Source organism: Mastigoproctus giganteus, chromosome 11, assembly GCF_048544385.1.
Source record: "Mastigoproctus giganteus isolate SK-2022 chromosome 11, ASM4854438v1, whole genome shotgun sequence".
Taxonomy (NCBI): domain Eukaryota; kingdom Metazoa; phylum Arthropoda; class Arachnida; order Uropygi; family Thelyphonidae; genus Mastigoproctus; species Mastigoproctus giganteus.
Window position 1 is genome coordinate 84,762,603 of NC_143585.1, and position 21,678 is coordinate 84,784,280.

The following is a 21,678-nucleotide window of genomic DNA, read 5'->3' on the forward strand; positions in this document are numbered from 1 at the left end:
AAGGTCAGGGAATGACCACAGAATATCCCCGGAGCAGAATGGCCTTAGTTGCTAATGCTCCTAAAAACCAAATAACAAACAATCTAGATCTTGTTGCAGCAGCATACTGCCATTAGTAACCCTGCCAACCTTTGTATCTTCTGCAAACTTGAACATTAAGCCTGATATACCATCATCAATATTATTAATGAATACAGAAAACAACAATAGACCCAACACTGAACCCTGGGGTACTCCACTAATAACATTAGTCCACAAAGAGCAGTGTCTATTGATTATCACTCCGTCTTCTCCCACTCAACCATCCCTTTATCCATAGCAGCAATTTGACTCCAATGCCACACTGCTCCAATTTGTGCAGCAGTCTTCCCTGTGCAATAGTATCAAAAGCCTTTCTGAGATCAAAATTATTCTTTGCATCCAGTACCTTTGTGACTACATCATAGTATCAAATCAAATTGGTCAGACAAGACTTCCCCTTAACAAATCCAGGTTGTGTCCGAGGTATAACTGAAGTCCTAGCTAGATGATCCTGCAATGCTTCTTTAACCAGTGCCTCCATTAATTTCCCTCATGTGTCAATGCAGATGCAAAATATTCATTTTGTTTGTTAGCTACCTGAGCAGGATCATCAACAGTTGAACCATCGATATCAAGTGGACCAATCTGATTCATCCCTTCCTTCTAGAGTTTACATAAGTAAAGAACTCTTTGCCAAAGATTTTTCATAATCTGCTTTTGCCTGCCTATTCTCTGTTGTGACTTGGTTACAGACCAACTTATATCTATCATAGGCTTCTGTGTCACCTTTTAATTTATATGTATCCCATGCATTTTTCTTCTCTGCCACATGTCTAATTAGTTCATCTGACATCCATTTAGGCCTAAATCCTGAACAATATTTCTTAATTGGAATGAAAAGCCTAGTAGCTTCCAAGATTATTCCTTTGAATGCTTCCCATTTTGAATTTGCTGTTGGTAACATCATCAGTTGGTCCCACCGTATAGAATTTAAATACTGTCTCAGACCACCGTAGTCACCTTTACAAAAGAAAAAACCCTTTCCTTTACCCCTGATGGTAGTTACCTCTTTGAGTAAATCCCACTTTAGCACACTGTGATCACTGCCACCTAGTGGTTCCTTTATCTGCAGATTCTTAATGCATGAAGAATCACTACTGATAATCAGATCAAGAGTAGTACTCCCTCTAGTTTCCTCCCTGTCAGCTGCTGTAGAAAGCAACCATCCAATAAATCCACAAAAGCCTTGCTAGTGTGTGAGTGACCAACTCACAAATTCCAGTCAATATCTGGGAAATTAAAATCTCCCATTATAAGACACTGATTTATTGGCCCACTATTTCTCTGCACAGTTGCAGATTATACTCATCAGATTCATTAGGCCTATAACACACACCTACTCTCATTTATTCCTTTCCCAGTGCTTATGCCACACCAAACAGACTCAACATTGCATTGCATTGTCCACCAACATCAGTTGGATGCACTTCCTTAGATTTTGTGTTTCTTAACTAACAGCATAACCCCTCTTCCCTTTCTGTACACACTGTACTCCCCAAATTTCAATTCTGCACTGCTTATGTTTGTGTGACACCACATCTCTGATATCCCAACAATATTTGCCTTTGATGTCTTGACTACAACTTCACGCTCATCAAACTTATTAACTATGCAACTCCGCTGAACGAGAAGTTCTTTAGCCATGTTTAGCCGCTTGATTGAATATTTTTTACATCGAATTATTTCTGTAAGTAGCTTATAGACCTAGTAAGCATCGTTAGTATATTCTGAATTGAGACAGCGAGATTTGAAAGTTAATTAATACTTAAGTGTCCGTAGATTTACCGTTCGTAACTTTCCCGCCTTTGTGATACGATAGTTATATACCATACTAGATAGCGTTAGTTGAACTTCGTTAGCAATTAAATTGTACTTTTAAATAAATACATATAACGACTTAGATTACAAATGGAATATAATTAATTATATTTAACATAATTAATAACATAACATAATTAATTATAATTAATTAATAAATTAATAGAATCATGACTCAGACCAGAGCAGCAAAGCAAAAGGCTCAAGCTAATGGAAGTGCTGTGGCTCAGAGCAGAACTGAGGGGGGCAGGTGTCCTCTGACTCACAGCCTTATAAAATGCACTGTTTGCTTGATGTTTGCAGAGCAATCGGGTACGGGACATGATACTGCCATGGGGGATGTCTTTGTGTGTGCGCGATGCAAGGAGTGTATCGATATCAGGAACAACTCAGCGTTCTTGTGGGCCTATATGAGAGCTTGAAGGACAGGGTGGATGCCCTTGAAGAAACTAAATTGAGGGGCCCATCAAGCTCTCAGCTGCCCACATCAACGCCAGAGCTTGCACTTGGGCATCACGTGACACAGAGGCAACCCCCAAGGCAGAATGCGCTGGTCCCGAAGGAACTAGTAGTTGTTGGTGACTCTATTGTCAGGGAAACGGGGAACATGCTTTGTAAAAAGGATAGGTGGAACAGGACCAGGGTATGTCTGCCAGGGGCAAAGGTTGGTGACGTTGTAGAGCGAATATCATCTTTTAAGAGCACAAAAGGTGATATAGTTGTACACGTTGGCACTAATGATATTAAGAGTAGGAGACTGGCAGAATTACTTAACAAGTACAGGTCACTGTTGAACAAAAGCCGAGAATTAGGGTTGAATTTGAAAGTGTCTGCAATTCTGCCCAGACACGATAGGAGGGAGTATATGATGAGAGCCTTGTTGATCAATTCGGCCCTGGAAAGATTGTGCAAGGCTCAAGGGGTAGAATTTTTTTTTCAGCCTGGACTGTACTTGTTAACAGGAGAGATTGCTTCTACAGGGATGGGATACATTTAAATAGAAAGGGTGCAAGAATATTTGCTGATGCTAACGAGGCAGTGTTAGGTGGGTCGGAAAACTGCTAGCTTGGGGGGGAGACAAAGCCCAATAGATTGACAGTAGCCACTGGCAGAGGTGAAAGAGATTCTTGCACTGCTTCTATTAGAATGAGCAGAAGCCTGAAAAACAAGATGCGTGATATTTCAGAGACTGATGGGAGCCATTGCGGTATAAGTAAACACATGGGTTGTGTTAGGGTAGCCAAGAATAGAAACAGGTGCATGTATACCAATGCTAGGAGTTTGGTAAATAAATTTGATGAAATTGAGGTATTGCTCAAAACATCAAAGGCAGATATTGTTGGGATATCAGAGACGTTGTGTCACACAGATATAAGGAATGCGGAACTGGAATTTGGGGAATACAATGTGCATAGAAAGGATAGACAGGACAGGAGGGGAGGAGGGGTTATTCTATTAGTTAAGAAACACAAAGTCCAAGGAAGTGAAGCCAGTCGACATCGATGGACAGGGCAGTGTCGAGTCAGTTTGGTGTGACATAAGCATAGGGAAATCAAAATTGAGAGTAGGAGTGTGCTATAGGCCTAATGACTCTGATGAGTATAATAAGATATTGTACAGGGAAATAGAGTGGGCCAGTAAATCAGAGAGTCTTATAATGGGGGATTTTAATTTCCCAGATATTGACTGGAATTTGGGGGTTGGTCACTTGCACACTAGCAAGGCTTTTGTGGATTTATTGGATTATTGTTTTCTACATCAGCATGTTCGTGAGGCAACAAGAGGGAGCAATACTCTTGATCTGATTATCAGTAGTGATTCTTCATGCATTAAGAATCTGCAGATAAATGAACCACTAGGTGGCAGTGATCACTGTGTGTTGAAGTGGGATTTACTCAAGGAGGTAACTACCATCAGAGGTAAAGGGAAGGGTTTTTGTTTTCGTAAAGGCGACTATGATGGTCTGAGACAGTATTTAAATTCTATACGGTGGGACCAACTGATGATGTTACCAACAGCAAACTTAAAATGGGAAGCATTCAAGGAACTAATCTTGGAGGCTACCAGGCTTTACATACCAACTAAGAAATATTGTTCAAAAATGGTTGTCAGATGAACTAATGAGACATGTGGCAGAGAAGGAAAATGCATGGGATACATACAAATTAATGGGTGACATGGAAGCCTATGTAACCAAGTCACAAAGGAGATTAGGCAGGCTAAGGCAGACTGCGAAAAATCCCTGGCAAAGGATGCAAAGAAAAACAGAAAAGAGTTCTTTACCTATTTAAACTCAAGAAGGAAAGGGATGAATCAGATTGGTCCACTGGATATTGATGGTTCAACAGTTGAGGATCCTGCTCAGATGGCTAACAATCTAAACGAGTATTTTGCATCTACATTCACGTATGAGGAGTTATTCAGGAAGGAGAATGATGTAGGTAAAGTAAACATTGGTAGTGAGCTGGATGATTTTGTAATAACTGAGAGGAAAGTGGAGGAGAGATTGTTGAGGATAAACATAAAAAAGGCACCTGGGGTGGATGGGATCTATCCAGTTATATTAAAGGAGGCAGCAAAGGAAGTAAGCAAACCCCTAGCCATAATTATGAGAGCTTCTTTGGACTCAGGGGAGGTACCCATAGACTGGAGATGTGCAAATGTAACCCCAATTCACAAAGGAGGATCAAAGGCTGACACAAGTAATTATAGACCTGTTAGTTTAATTTCTGTTACAGGTAAATTAATGGAGGCACTGGTTAAAGAAGCACTGCAGGATCATCTAGACAAGAATTCAGTTATAGCTCAGACGCAGCATAGTTTTGTTAAGGGCAGGTCTTGCCTGACCAATTTGATTGGAATACTATGATGTAGTCACAAAAGAACTGGATGCAGGGAATAACTTTGATATTATATATTTGGATCTTAGAAAGGCTTTTGATACTGTTGCACATGGAAGACTGCTGTACAAATTGGAGCAGTGTGGCATTGGAGGCAAATTGCTGCTATGGATAAGGGGATGGTTGAGTGGCAGAAGACAGAGTGGTAATCAATGCACACTGCTCAACGTGGACTAATGTTATTAGTGGAGTTCCTCAGGGTTCAGTGTTGGGTCCGTTGTTGTTTTCGGTGATTATGAATGATGTTGATGATGGGATATCAAGTTTAATGTCCAAGTTTGCAGATGATACAAAGGTTGGCAGGGTTGTTAAGGACGCCACTGACGTTATGCTGCTGCAACAGGATCTGGAAAGGTTGAACAGATGGGCTGAGAGGTGGCAAATGAAGTTTAACATTGACAAATGTAAAGTACTACATATGGGAAACAGTAACCCCAGAGCAACGTATCAACTCTTCTGTACTACACTGACAGTGGTGGAGAATGAAAAGGACCTGGGGGTAATTGTGCAGGCAGATATGAAGTTCTCTGAGCAGTGCAGACGAGCTGCAAGAGTAGCTCATGGTGTCTTGTCAATGATATACAGGAATTTTTCTAGCAGGGATAAGGAGGTGATTATTCCCTTGTATAAGGCAATGGTTAGGCCACATCTTGAGTACTGTATACAGGTCTGGAGGCCTCATTTCAAGAAGGATGTAGAGCTGCTGGAACGGGTACAGAGAAGGGCAACAAGATTAGTGAATGGGACAAAGGGTTGCTCTTACGAAGAAAGGCTTAAGTTTTGCAAATTACAGAGTCTGGAGACTAGGCACCGGCGAGGTGATCTGATAGAGGTGTATAAGGCTTTGAATGGTTTGAGCATGCTCAATGCCAATGGGATTCTTCATCTTGCTCAGAATAATCAGCTCAGAGGGCATAAATTCAACTTGAGGAAGGATGGATGTCGGATAGATGTGCAGAAATTTGCCTTTGGCCAGCGGGTGGTTGGTTGGTGGAACTGACTTCCATCACTTGTCGTTGAAGTTGATAGCCTAAACAAATTTAAGGCTCAACTGGACAGGTATTTCGAGTGAACGGAGGGGTGAAATGGGAGTGGTGTGTGTATGTTTTTTTTTTTTTTTTTTTTTTTTTTTTTTTTTGGCTGATGCTGAATAAGCTTGCTTTCTTGCATCATATGCCTCTACTAATGCTAACTTATCTTGGAAGCTACTAGGCTTTACATACCAACTAAGAAATATTGTTCAAGGTTTAGGCCAAAATGGATGTCAGATGAACTAATGAGGCATATGGCAGAGAAGAAAAATGCATGGGATACTTACAAATTAACACATGACACAGAAGCCTATGATAGATACAAGTTGATATGCAACCAAGTTACAAAGGAGGTTAGGCAGGCGAAGGCAGATTACGAGAAATCCTTGGCAAAGGATGCAAAGAAAAACAGCAAAGAGTTCTTTACTTATGTAAACTCTAGAAGGAAGGGGATGAATCAGATTGGTCCACTTGATATTGATGGGTCAACTGTTGATGATCCTGCTCAGGTAGCTAACAAACTAAATGAATATTTTGCATTGACATTCACACATGAGGAGTTATTCAGTGAGGGGAATGCCAGAGGTGTATTCAACTCTAGCAGTAAGCTACAGAATCTTGAAATAACTGGGAGTAAAGTGGAGGAGAAACTGTTGAAGATAAACACAAGAAAGGCACCCGGGGTGGATGGGATCTATCCAGTTATATTAAAGGAGGCAGCAAAGGAAGTAAGCAAACCCTTAGCCATAATTATGAGAGCTTCCTTGGACTCAGGGGAGGTACCCATAGACTGTAGATGTGCAAATGTGACCCCAATTCACAGAGGATCAAAGGCTGACACAAGTAATTATAGACCTGTGAGCTTAACTTCTGTTCCAGGAAAATTAATGGAGGCACTGGTTAAAGAAGCACTGCAGGAACATTTAGACAAGACTTCAGTTATAGCTCGGACACAGCTTGGTTATGTTAAGGGGAAGTCTTGCCTGACCAATTTGATTGGATACTATGATGCAGTCACAAAAGAACTGGATGCAGGGAATAGCTTTGATATTATATACTTGGATCTTAGAAAGGCTTTTGATACTGTTGCACATGGAAGACTGCTACACAAATTGGAGCAGTGTGACATTGGAGGCAAATTGCTGCTATGGATAAAGGGGTGGTTGAGGGGGAGAAGACAGAGTGGTAATCAACGGACACTGCTCATCGTGGACTAATGTTATTAGTGAAGTCCCTCAGGGCTCAGTGTTGGGTCCATTATTGTTTTCTGTATTTATAAATGGTATTGATGATGGTATATCAAGCTTAATGTCCAAGTTTGCAGACGATACAAAGGTTGGCAGGGTTGTCAAGGACACTACTGACACTATGCTGCTGCAACAGGATCTGGAAAGGTTGAGCAGTTGGGCTGAGAGGTGGCAAATGAAGTTTAACATTGACAAATGTAAAGTACTACACATGGGAAACAGCAACCCCACAGCAACGTATCAACTCTGTGGTACTACACTGACAGTGGTAGAAAATGAAAGGGACTTGGGGGTGGTTGTGCAGGCAGATATGAAGTTCTCTGAGTAGTGCAGATGGGCTGCAAGAGTAGCTCATGGAGTATTGTCAATGATATACATGAATTTTTCCAGCAGGGATAAGGAGGTGATTATTCCCTTGTATAAGGCAATGGGGTCAGGCCACACCTCGAGTTCTGTATACAGGTCTGGAGGCCTCATTTCAAGAAGGATGTATAGCTGCTGGAACGAGTACAGAGAAGGGCAACAAGATTAGTGAATGGAACAAAGGGGTGCTCTTACAAAGAAAGGCTTAAGTTTTGCAAATTACAGTGTCTGGAGACTAGGCACCAGCGAGGTGATCTGATAGAGGAGTATAAAGCCTTGAATGGTTTGAGCATGCTCAATGCTGATGGGATTCTTCCTCTAGCTCAGAATAATCACCTGAGAGGGCATAAATTCAAATTGAGGAAAGACAGATGTAGGATAGACGTGTGGAAATTTGCCTTTAGCCAGCGGGTGGTTGGTTGGTTGGTGGAACAGACTTCCATCCCTTGTAGTGGAGGTTGATAGCCTAAATAAGTTTAAGGCTCAGCTGGACAGGTATTTTGAATGAACAGAGGGGTGAAGTGGAAGTGGTTTTTTTTTTTTTTTTTTCTTTTTTTTGGCTGGTTCTGCATAAGCTTGCTTTCTTGCATCAAATGCCTCTACTAATGCTAATGCTATACTCGTAGCATTGGTGTACGCACAAATGTACATGCACCTGTTTACTCTTAGTTACCCTAACACAGCCCATGTATTTACGTTCCACTATGACTCCCAGCAATGCTGGAAATCCCCATTGCCTTGCTTTCCAGGCTGCTGCTCAATTGCATTTCAATCAGTGTAAGAATCACTTTCACCTCTGCCAGCGACTACTGTTAATCTATTATTCAGTGTATCCCCCCCCCCCCCAAGCTAGCAGTTTTCTGACCCTTCCTAACTCTCCCTCGGTAGCATCAGCAAATATTCTTGCACCCTTTCTATTTAAGTTTATCCCATCCCTGTAGAAGCAGTCTCTCCTGTTAACAAGCACAGACCAGGCTGAGAAAAATTCTACCCCTCGAGCCCTGCACAATCTCTCCAGTGCCGAATTGTTCGACAAGGCTCTTATCATATACTCCCTCCTATTGTGTCTGGGCAGAATTGCAGACACTTTCAATTTCAACCCTAACTTACAGCATTTTTTCAACATTGACCTGTACTTGTTAAGTAATTCTGCCAGTCTCCTACTCTTAATATCATTAATGTCAATGTTTACAACAATATCACTCTTTGTGCCCTTAAAAGATATCTGCTCTACAATGTCATCAACCTTGGACCCTGACAGACATACCCTGGTCCTGTTCCACCTATCCTTTTTGCACAATATGTTCCTCGTTTCCATGACAATAGTCACCAAGAACAACTAGTTCCTGTGGGAGCAGTGAATTCTGCCTTGGGGTTGCCTCTGTGTTGCGTGAAGTTCAAGTGCAAGCTCTGGCATTGATGTGGGCAGCTGAGAATATGATGGGCCCCTCAATTTAAATCCTTCGCGGGCATCCACCCTGTCCTTTAAGCTTTCATATAGGCCCATAACAACGCTGAGTTGGCATCTGGTTTCCTCACACTCTTTACATCGCGCACACACAAAGACATTCCCCTTGGCAATAACATGTCCCATTCCTGATTGGGAATGGAATTTAATAAGATTAATAAATTTTACTGATTAATTTATAGTGTCCCTTGTTTATCTAGTCTTCTTGGAGTAGCATACTCTGATTACTGTTATCAATCAACTTTCTCACCTATTTTTTATCATCAGTAAACTTATAAATAAAACCTGGAATTCCTACATCAGCGTCATTAATACACTATCATACATTAATCCATAAAGAGCATTTGGCTATTTATAATCACCCTTTGATTCACCACTTTTAACTATTTATTTATCCTTAGTAGTAGTAATTTGACCCTAATGTTATATTGTTTCAATTTATGTAATATTTGTGATTAGCTATGAGGTTATCACCTCATAGCTAATCACAAATATTACATGAGGTGAAAAGTATTAAAGGTTTTATTGAAATCTAAGTATAGTAACCCCTTTTCACCCATGTATTTGAGATAATGCAGTTTTATGTTTATATACCAATTTTTTTTTTTTTTTTTTTTTTTTTTTAATACATATTCACAGTTTAGTCCTGTCTCTACTGTTCTTACTCTTGCATCCTATAGATCATTGTAGTACTGCAGATGGATGGAATTTGGTTTGTGTAATACCCTCTCATTAGCATACCTGTGAGCACAATATACACAGTGTGTATGAATATGTATTTCTGCTCTACAGCTTACTGTTTTTGACTAACTTTTATTTTTTCCAGATGTATTTTGGACTTGTTTTCATAATGTTTTGAGGATTACTGTATTGGTTATAAACTAACTATTATTTTGTCCTTTCTTATGGCCTCTAAATGTTCAATAAGTGCTTAAAGTGAATAAATATGAAGAGAAAGGAAATTTATGGCATTGAAATGGAAGCTAAAAGTACTTGATAGCCTTCATCATTTTTATGTTGCATAAATCATTTGAAGTTTATGGGGATTTTTTTATCTCATATTTTATTGGTATATTTATTGTGGTTTTTTTTTTTTTTTTGCTGACCTCTTGTTTCCTATGGGACCTTAAGCTCTTTAGCCGTGGTTTTTGTCAAAATGGTACTTTTTACCTTAGTCTCGCCAGCCATGGTTTTTGCCAAAATGGTACTGTCAGGAGCATTCTCTGCAGTCAGCGAGGGATTTTTTTATGCAATATCAAAAGTATTCTTTGCATCCAGTTTTTTTGTGATAACCTCATAGCTAATCACATTAGTTAACAAATCTACACTGTGCTTGCCTGATGACTCCACGCTTATCAGGAAGATTTTGCATTCCTTTGACTATATACTTCATTATATTTTCCCTGGCAAGAGGTTAAACTTACATGTCTATTAAACTTCATCCTTTGAAAACCATCCTTTGAGCCACCCTTTTCCCAAAGGTGGTTCAAAGGATGAAGTGCATATCTCTAGCTTGTAGGGACTTTACTTGAATTTAAAGATGCTATTATTATTATAGCCACTTTTGCTTCTGCTTTTAATATAATTGGGCATTAGTTTCAGGTTTCTTGTTCAATTTTAGCTGCATAAATTTATTTTCAGGCTTATTTTCAATTATGATAAAATAATTTAACTTCCAATCAGTATTTGATAGACATCCACCAACCCCATCTCTAAACTCCTTCATTTGTGAATATAAATGCAAAATTCAGTTTGTCAGCAGCCTATACAAGATCACCAATAGTTATGCCATTCATGTCAAGTGGATCAATGTGGCTCATCTCTTTTCATGTGTTTAGATAAGAAAAGAATTGTTAATTTCTTTGCATTCTTAGCCAGAGACTTCTCATTATCCTCTGAGGAACTTGATTACAGACTGGTTGGTACTTACTATAGGAATCTATGTCCCCTGGCAGTTTATAATCACCTCTTTATCTGACATCCATTTTGAACATTAGAATGGTATTCTTCACCTTGTCATATTGGGGGGGGGCTGTGTGTGTGTGTGTGTCCCGATGACCCGGAGAGCTAAGTCGGCGGTAGCTAATCTACTGGTAGGCGCTCCCAAGCCAGACAGGTCAAAGGGTTGGGGCCAGATTAAGAGAGATACCCTGGTCCTCCAGGGGTTGCTGCAACAGGCTAGCTCCTTTTTCAGTGTAAAAAAATGCACAAATGCTAAACAACCTACAAGTGAAAATGAAAACAGACTGCACTTTCAAAAAAGACTCAGCAAACGGAAAAGGACAATGATTTTGGGATGCTGGAATATTCACGGCCTTTTAACTAAAAGAAACTTTCTTCTGGATGAACTGGAAAAATTCAATTTAGACATCATTGTGTTATCGGTGCCTCCAAATCACCCCATGCAATATCCCTGGATACACTGTTGCATTATTTTGGCTTTGTTTAATATATATGTATTTTTTTGTTTACTCTCTTTGTAATTATTTCAGTTTACATTTTTTGGAAAAAGGTTGGGGAATGCCTCTCAACACATTGAATGTAATTCTGTATAAGTTGGTCAGAATAAAAGTCCCCCTGCCCAGGAGAATAATATAGAACATATTCAATATATATTTTTGGGAGAATGAGGTAGCATACTAGTAATGATTGCATTTTGATATCAGTCTTTCAGATCTGTGTCACAAGGTGCAGTGATGACTAACAACTTAAAAGTGAACTGATTTTTGGACTTCTGCAGTCAATTACAGATCGTAAATCAAATACGATTGTTTTGTGTGTGTGTGTGCGCGCATGTGGTAGGACTGAAAACTTTTATAGTATTGGTTTATGGATAGAACAAGTTAGGTAATGTAGGCAATGCATTACATTTCAGGTGCTTTTGATTTTTTTCTTAATTGAATTTTTTCTTTCTTTTTCTGTGAATAATGTAAGTAAATATAGTTCTTATCAATTAATTACTAAAATTTTTAATTTATAGAACAATTATTAAAACTAATCTTAGATGTTTAGTTTAATTACAGCTGTATAATATTTATTACTTTTCTCTCATATACTTTTTAAATGTCTTCTCTTTCTCTCTCCCCCCTCCCCCAAGTAATACCACATCATGAGTCTTGCATAACAATACATGTGAAGCATGCATGGAGCATGGACAAGTCTAAAGCTAATTATACTGCATTAAAACCACATTTAATCTATGAATTTCTTTTTTCCATACAAACAGTACGGAAAAAAGAAATGTTTGCCCGATTTCTGTTTGTCTGATTTTAATGAAATTTGTGATGGTTTCACACAAATCTTTTTAAAAGAACTAAATATAAAATTTCATGAAAATTCATCCACATTGATATATATATATATATATATATATATATATATATATATATATATATATATATATAAGATAAATGAACCAATTTATTTAGTGCAGAATATAATATATGATAAAAGGCAGAAGCAAAGAAAGTACAGTGCACCCCGGTAGCGAAAGGCTGTGTGAACGAAGTAGGGGGGGGTAAAGAATTCAGCAAGGGTAATAATTGAAAGAATATGTACCAAGTGAAAATTTGAACAAACGACCAAGGAGGAAATACATTGCCAAGTCTTTCATAATTTTTGTGTCTTCGTCAGAGGTCATCCACCAAAATTATGAAAAAATATAGCAATGCTCTTACTTCTGTTTCCGACATGTTCTGTATGCCAAAGCACGTGTAAGGGAACACGTGGTAAAATAATTTTGATAGGTAAAAAGTTAAAATTAATTATGGTAGGTAAAAAGTAATTATGATAGGTAAAAAGTTAAAATTAAGGAAATGCATACAGAACATGGATGACCTTACAGAAGTAAGTACAACCATATGAAAGTTGAGAACAAAGTTGAGAACTAAAGCTAAACATGAACAACTACAGCTTACCTTACATATACTTCATTCCTAAATTTCACAAACAACCCATAAGTTTCAGATTCATAACCTCCTGCAAAAATAGCTATGTGCACAAACCGGGTAAAATGCTTGAACATCTACTGCAACCACTGCTAAATAATTTACAGAACAGCAAAATCATAGGCAATAACCTACCCGTATTAAAATTTTTACAGAATAATAAAGTTAATAACATTCAAACTTTTGACTTCCAAAGCCTATTTACAAGTATTGATCAAACAAATCTAAAATCAGTACTAAAAGACATTTATACAAAATACAAAGATAGTATAACCTGCAATGTTCATCACTGGAACAACTTACTAAACCTGTGTATTTCTAATAATTTTATATACTATGGTAATACTATATATCAGCAAATTATAGGAACACCTATGGGCAGCCCAGCCTCATGTGTAATAGCCAACTTATATCTATTTTGGTCAGAAACCGCTTTTCCACAGGACCTAATACTATACAGATACATCGATGATCTCATTGTGATCAACTGCCCGAACTTCATCATGGAGTATGGACACTTATACCCAGCAGAACTTATATTGGAAAAAACAAACGTCTCGGATACAGCAGCCCATTTCTTGGATCTGGATATCAATGTAACGAATGATATAGCCACTATAAACTTGTACAACAAACGTGAAGCTTTCAATTTCAACATAGTCAGCCTTACACAATGGAATTCTAACATATCCAAAAGAATTCATGCCAACGTTATTCTAGCTCAATGCATTCGTATAGCTACTATTTGCAGCAATACAGAAACCACAATCCATAACATAAGGATATTATGTAATAAACTTTTGAACAACCTCTTTCCAAAAGCTTATTTACACCATCACATTCGCAAAGCCCTCAACATATTGAGGTATAATAAAATAAAGGATATCGATATCACCAGTGTTATTGACATATAATTATCCCTAATTAACATCAAGTATGTATATAGTGTATATACAATACACGAGGCCTCTGTGGTGTCTTACAGTCTGAAAAACTTGTACCCACCAATTGGCCTACTTCCGTGTATTTATCTTGTAAATATAATTTAATAATTTAATATTCATCTTATTATTATTATGTTCTAACATATCTTTATGTATTTATTTAACACAACTGACTTTAAATACATGATGCACACACTCCCAGACATTCGTTCAGGGTCCTATCTAAAGGAACGGGCTAGCAACCCCGAACTACCCGAGCACCACTACAAATCTCTACCTCAATCATCTTTCCACTTTACTAGCTTCTACCTTTTTATGCCCTGTGCGCCATTAGTTTATCGACCGCAACACCAGGGCTCTATTTTTCTATCTTTACCCATACTTTTTTCGCCTTAAACAAAGTTTAGCTTCCCTCAACAGCTACTTTGTCAGTTATCATATTTCTTACCTATCCTGGGCAGTTTGGACATCATGTATTTAACCTACCGTAACCCTCCGCCCACTTATTTACGTACACCAAAATTCGTATACGCTAGGCGCCGCTAGCGTACCCGCACATAAATACTAGCGTATCACACCGACACACACTTTTCGGTCAGTCCTGCCAACAGCGGTAAGTCAGTCTTTCGTATACTACTTAACTGTCGTCGTGCTTTCCCTTTGTTCTCAACTTTCATATGGTTGTACTTACTTCTGTAAGGTCATCCATGTTCTGTATGCATTTCCTTAATTTTAACTTTTTACCTATCATAATTACTTTTTACCTATCATAATTAATTTTAACTTTTTACCTACCATAATTAATTTTAACTTTTTACCTATCAAAATTATTTTACCACGTGTTCCCTTACACGTGCTTTGGCATACAGAACATGTCGGAAACAGAAGTAAGAGCATTGCTATATTTTTTCATAATTTTGGTGGATGACCTCTGACGAAGACACAAAAATTATGAAAGACTTGGCAATGTATTTCCTCCTTGGTCGTTTGTTCAAATTTTCACTTGGTACATATTCTTTCAATTATTACCCTTGCTGAATGCTTTACCCCCCCCCTACTTCGTTCACACAGCCTTTCGCTACCGGGGTGCACTGTACTTTCTTTGCTTCTGCCTTTTATCATATATTATATTCTGCACTAAATAAATTGGTTCATTTATCTTATAGACATTATGGCTGTAGGGTACTTTTTGCGATAGCAATGTCCCTGAGCCATAACTTATTCTATTAAAACTCTGTCTTATCTCTTTCTGCTTTCCTACATCTTTTCTATTACTTTATTATTATTATTATTATTATATATATATATATATATATATGCGTGCACACAGTCCTCAACTATATGCTATAGTGCTTATTATAAACTGATATTTAGCTCTATAATGAGGGAAGTTATTCTAAAAAATTTCTTATTTTTTGAACCATTGCATCTTAAGTAACCTATGCACTACTTTTCTCCTTTTAGTCAATTACAGATGAGCAGTGTATAATATTAGCCAATGCAGTTGACTTAATCCGCTTGCTTCACTTTGTTTTCTTTCAACATAAAGGCAACATTTTAAGCATGGAAAAAGGCAATGTAAGTTTTAGTTGTTGCTTGTATTTTTTTTAAGGCTTAATAATTTTTTGAAAATACTATTAATCCAGTGTTTTCTGAATTTATAATCTTTTTTAGAAAGAATTAATGCCACACTAATATGAACTAATATCACATGATAGATTAAGTTATTTTTATTAAAATGTTGCAGATAAAATAAACACCTTGATACCAACACTTAAAGAAATTTGGCAAAATTTAGGGAATACACTGTTTCCTACAGTCAGACCTACAGAGGAGGTGGAATAGTGACTGAAGTTAGAAATTTATTACAATAAATAACAGCTGTATTAGAATGTTCAGATATCTGAAGTTACTAGTTGACTACAAGAAATCATAGTTGAATTATAATAAATAGCAGCTGAAGTTACAAGTTACTTATAATAAATAGCAGCTGAAATGCAATGAATAACAATAAAACAAGAATAATAATAATAGCTGCTGTTACAGAATTGATTACAAACAATATCAGGTATGTTATTTAATTTACATGATGTTATTGTTAATATTACTGTTTAAATAACATATAGTGCTATTCTTCAATATCAGTTATTTTGATTATTCAAGTTTGCAATAATATTATTACTGTGTTAGAAAGGATGTCTTCTGGAGAGATGAACGTTGGGGGAAGGTGGGGTTGACATAAGGTTATGAATGCCCTAAGTTTGGATTACTTTGTGATACTAGAACAGGAATGGCAATAAGCAGGTGGTAGTGACTCTCATCAACCGGTGCAATACCACTACTTTGCTTATTGGAGGCTTGAAGTGGTGGAACCCATGTTTAGTCTCCAGAGCTAAGTTCCAGTCAACCCTTCACATCTCTTCCATCATGCAGTATGCATATGACTGATGACTTTTGAGGTTACGGCGAACGTCGTGGAGAGATCCAGTTTTCCTTACATTTTGAGGATACGGCTCTAAAACGGTGTACACAGGCCGGCCACTAGTTAGTACACCGGACTGAACATATTGGTAACTCTTTAGGAGGCTTCCAGATCAGCTAGTGTATAATCTTGCTACCTCTACTCTGCCAGACAGTGACTGGAGGGAGTCAGAGTAGTGTGTATGCGTGGAGCATCGTAGAGGCCATGTTATGTCAAGGATCTGGGTATATTCCTACCATGTGTATCCCCTATCCAAAAATTTCATTACTTCATACAGCATGTTCCCCCCCCCAACTTTTTCTTACTATTGAACACACCATGAATTGTCAAACTAATAGAGTATGCTTATCTGCGAAAAGATCTCAACCTTCCAACCACTTCCTAGTTCATTTCACAAATATGTGGTCTCAATTCTAATCTCAACGATGTCCATTTCCACTTGCAGTCTACCAAACCCCATGTACTTTTTCTGACAGAATCTCAGTTATCGGTTGATTTGACTACTGCTTATCTCGGTTGCCCAAACTATTCGCTGTATGATTCACATCAAAGGTGGTACTTGTGCATATCCGTTCCGATATTCCCTGTCAGAGACTTGGTAATTTGAAATCTCCTCTTTTCGATGTTCTCTGGCTTAAAATCTCTCTACCTCATTGTGCCAAATTCATCTGTTGTCTCTACCGTTCTCCCAACTCCACTAATCACTTGGAGCTCTTTGACTTCCTCTCTTTGCAACTTGACTTTCTCCAGTCCAACTTTCCTAACAGTGAGATAATCTTCCTTGGTGATTTTAATGTTCAGAACTCCAGCTGGCTTCCATTTTTTAGTCACACCGACCTGTCTGGTCGAGATGCTGAGGCTTTTGCAATTGCTAATGACCTTGCACAGATTGTTCATTTACCTACAAGAATACCGGACAATCCTAACCATCAGCCAACATGCTTGATCTTTTTCTCACAAACAACCCTTCTAAGTACACAATAGAAGTGAGTGGTCCTTTAGAGGCACCTCAGATCACAACTTGGTGATTGTCTCTTCTCCAATGGAACCTTATCTCATGGCTATTCCCAACCTCGTATTGTTTGGCATTACAAGAATACAAAATGGGATGACCTGCAAGATTTCTTTTCCTTGGTCTGATTACTGTTTCAAAACTTCTGATGTCAATGTTTGCTCAGATCTTGTTAGTGAAATTATTCTTGCAGGAATGGAATCCTTTATCCCACACTCCACTTTAAAACCTTGTCCTTTATCTAAACCTTGGTTTTCCAATAAATGTGCAAAGGCTGTTCAAGAGAAGAACATTGCATATCATAATTGGCTTGTTTCTAATTCTTCAGTTTCATTTTATGCCTACATCAAAGCTTGCAACATTTGCAAAGCAGTTATTAATCAGTCCAAACTGGAGTTTGAACAGGCTAAGAGTAGAAAACTTGCTTCTTGCCCTAATGGTAGCCGAGCATTCTGGTCTCTTGGCAAAGCTATTGGCTGCAACTTTTGCCCATCTCTGCTCCCACCTCTGTCCAAACCAGATGGTTCTGTTGTCACTTCAGCCAAGGATAAAGCTGACCTGCTAGCATCCCATTTTTCTTCCAACTCATGTATTAATGATCTTGGTAAAACACCGCCCACCATTCCCAACATGCTCCATTCAGTGCCTCCTGTGGTCTTCTGTCAAAAGAATGTCAGAAGGATTTTGATGAATCTTGATGCTAAGAAAGCTCCAGGTCCCGATGGTATTTCTCCACTTGTTCTCAAAACTTGTGCTCCTGAACTTACCCCTGTTCTTTGCTGCCTTTTTTCACTTTCTTATTTCGTTTTTCTTCTGCTTGGAAACTTGCCCATATCCAGCCAGTTCCTAAAAAGGGTGACAAATCTCTCCCATCCAATTATCGTCCCATTGCAATTACTTCTATTCTTTCTAAAGTAATGGAGAAATCAATTAACCACCAACTCTTAAACTACCTAGAAACCTTCCGTCTGATCAATGATCACCAGTATGGATTCCGTCAGTGTCGATGCACTGGTGATATTCTGTCTTATGTTACCGATTTATGGATTAATTCAATGGAAAAGTTTGGTAAACACAAGCAGTTGCTCTTGACATCTCAGTCTTTCAATCGTGTTTGGCATAAAGGTCTTCTAAACAAGCTTCCATCTGATGGTTTGCCAACTGTTTTTTGTAATTGGCTATCCAGTTTTGTCTCTGATTGCTTGCTGAGGGTGATGGTAGATGGCTCTGCCTTCACTCTGTTCGTTCAAAATACCTGTCCAGCTGAGCCTTAAACTTATTTAGGCTATCAACCTCCACCACAAGGGATGGAAGTCTGTTCCACCAACCAACCACCCGCTGGCTAAAGGCAAATTTCCGCACGTCTATCCTACATCTGTCTTTCCTCAATTTGAATTTATGCCCTCTCAGGTGATTTTTCTGAGCTAGAGGAAGAATCCCATCAGCATTGAGCATGCTTAAACCATTCAAGGCTTCATACACCTCTATCAGATCACCTCGCTGGTGCCTAGTCTCCAGACACTGTAATTTGCAAAACTTAAGCCTTTCTTCGTAAGAGCACCCCTTTGTTCCATTCACTAATCTTGTTGCCCTTCTCTGTACTCGTTCCAGCAGCTCTACATCCTTCTTGAAATGAGGCCTCCAGACCTGTATACAGTACTCTAGGTGTGGCCTGACCATTGCCTTATACAAGGGAATAATCACCTCCTTATCCCTGCTGGAAAAATTCCTGTATATCATTGACAATACTCCATGAGCTGCTCTTGCAGCCCGTCTGCACTGCTCAGAGAACTTCATATCTGCCTGCACAACCACCCCGAAGTCCTTTTCATTCTCTACCACTGTCAGTGTAGTACCACAGAGTTGATACGTTCCTGTGGGGTTGCTGTTTCCCATGTGTAGTACTTTACATTTGTCAATGTTAAACTTCATTTGCCACCTCTCAGCCCATCTGCTCAACCTTTCCAGATCCTGTTGCAGCAGCATAGTGTCAGTAGTGTCCTTGACAACCCTGCCAACCTTTGTATCATCTGCAAACTTGGACATTAAGCTTGATATACCATCATCAATATCATTTATAAATACAGAAAACAATAATGGACCCAACACTGAGCCCTGAGGGACTCCACTAATAACATTAGTCCACGATGAGCAGTGTCCATTGATTACCACTCTCTGTCTTCTCCCCCTCAACCACCCCTTTATCCATAGCAGCAATTTGCCTCCAATGTCACACTGCTCCAATTTGTGTAGCAGTCTTCCATGTGCAACAGTATCAAAAGCCTTTCTAAGATCCAAGTATATAATATCAAAGTTATTCCCTGCATCCAGTTCTTTTGTGACTGCATCATAGTATCCAATGAAGTTGGTCAGGCAAGACGTCCCCTTAACAAAACCATGCTGTGTCTGAGCTATAACTGAAGTCTTGTCTAAATGATCCTGCAGTGCTTCTTTAACCAGTGCCTCCATCAATTTTCCTGGAACAGAAGTTAAGCTCACAGGTCTATAATTATTTGTGTCAGCCTTTGATCCTCCTTTGTGAATTGGGGTCACATTTGCACATTTCCAGTCTATGGGTTCCTCCCCTGAGTCCAAGGAAGCTCTCATAATTATGGCTAAGGGTATGCTTACTTCCTTTGCTGCCTCCTTTAATATAACTGGATAGATCCCATCCACCCAGGGTGCCTTTCTTGTGTTTATCTTCAACAGTTTCTCCTCCACTTTACTCCCAGTTATTTCAAGATTCTGTAGCTTACTGCTAGAGTTGAATACACCTCTGGCATTTCCCTTGCTGAATAACTCCTTATGTGTGAATGTCGATGCAAAATATTCATTTAGTTTGTTAGCTACCTGAGCAGGATCATCAACAGTTTAACCATCAATATCAAGTGGACCAATCTGATTCATCCCCTTCCTTCTAGAGTTTACATAAGTAAAGAACTCTTTGCTGTTTTTCTTTGCATCCCTTGCCAAGGATTTCTTGTAATCTGCCTTCGCCTGCCTAACCTCCTTTGTAACTTGGTTGCATATCAACTTGTATCTATCATAGGCTTCTGTAAGTAATTTGTAAGTATCCCATGCATTTTTCTTCTCTGCCATATGCCTCATTAGTTCATCTGACATCCATTTTGGCCTAAACCTTGAACAATATTTCTTGGTTGGTATGTAAAGCCTAGTAGCTTCCAAGATAAGTTCTTTGAATGCTTCCCATTTTGAATTTGCTGTTGGTAACATCATCAGTTGGTCCCACTGTATAGAATTTAAATACTGTCTCAGTCCATCGTAGTCGCCTTTACGGAAGCAATAACCCTTCGCTTTACCTCTAATGGTAGTTACCTCTTTGAGTAAATCCCATTTCAGCACACTGTGATCACTGCCACCTAGTGGTTCATTTATCTGCAGATTCTTAATGCATGAAGAATCACTGCTGATAATCAAATCAAGAGTATTACTCCCTATAGTTGCCTCCCGAACATGCTGATGTAGAAAACAATCATCCAATAAATCCACAAAAGCCCTGCTAGTGTGTGAGTGACCAGCCCCCAAATTTCAGTCAATATCTGGGAAATTAAAATCTCCCATTATAAGACTCTCTGATTTACTGGCCCACTCTATTTCCCTGTACAGTTCCTTATTATACTCATCAGAGTCATTAGGCCTATAGCACACTCCTACTCTCAATTTTGATTTACCTATGCTTATGTCACACCAAACTGACTCAACACTGCACTGTCCAGCGATGTCGACTGGCTTCACTTCCTTGGTTTTTATGTGTTTCTTAACTAATAGCATAACCCCACCCCCTTCCTATCCTGTCTATCCTTTCTGTAGACGTTGTACTCCCCAAATTGCAGTTCTGCATCCCTTATATCTGTGTGACACCACGTCTCTGATATCCCAACAATATCTGCCTTTGATGTTTTGAGCAATACCTCAAATTCATCAAATTTATTTACTAAACTCCTAGCATTGGTGTACACGCAAGTATACCTGCACCTGTTTCTATTCTTAGCTACCCTAACACAACCCATGTGTTTACTTGTACCGCAATGACTCCCAGCAGTCTCTAAAATATCCTGCATCTTGTTTTTCAGGCTTCTGCTCATTTCAATAGAAGCAGTGCAAGAATCACTTCCACCTCTGCCAGTGGCTACTGTCAATCTATTGGTCTTTGTCTCCCCCCAAGCTAGCAGTTTTCCGACCCACCTAACACTGCCTCGATAGCATCAGCAAATATTCTTGCACCCTTTCTATTTAAGTGTATCCCATCCCTGTAGAAGCAATCTCTCCTGTTAACAAGTACAGTCCAGGCTGAAAAAAATTCTACCCCTTGAGTCTTGCACAATCTTTCCAGGGCCGAATTGATTGACAAGGCTCTCATCATA

General features: G+C 38.9%; 1 protein-coding gene across 4 annotated transcripts in view; it reads left to right on the forward strand.

Moving 5' to 3' along the window:
* The window catches only part of LOC150078211 (uncharacterized), a 446,657-nt gene that overhangs the window by 248,223 nt on the left and 176,756 nt on the right, over nucleotides 1-21,678 (forward strand). For 3 of the 4 annotated variants that reach the window (XM_090385062.1, XM_090385063.1, XM_090385066.1), the window contains one exon: nucleotides 15,264-15,377. The exons of the other annotated variant lie outside the window; for it this stretch is intronic. In XM_090385062.1, coding sequence (XP_090241188.1) covers nucleotides 15,264-15,377 — 114 coding nt within the window. The remainder of the gene's footprint in view (nucleotides 1-15,263; nucleotides 15,378-21,678) is intronic. 4 annotated transcript variants of the gene reach the window in all.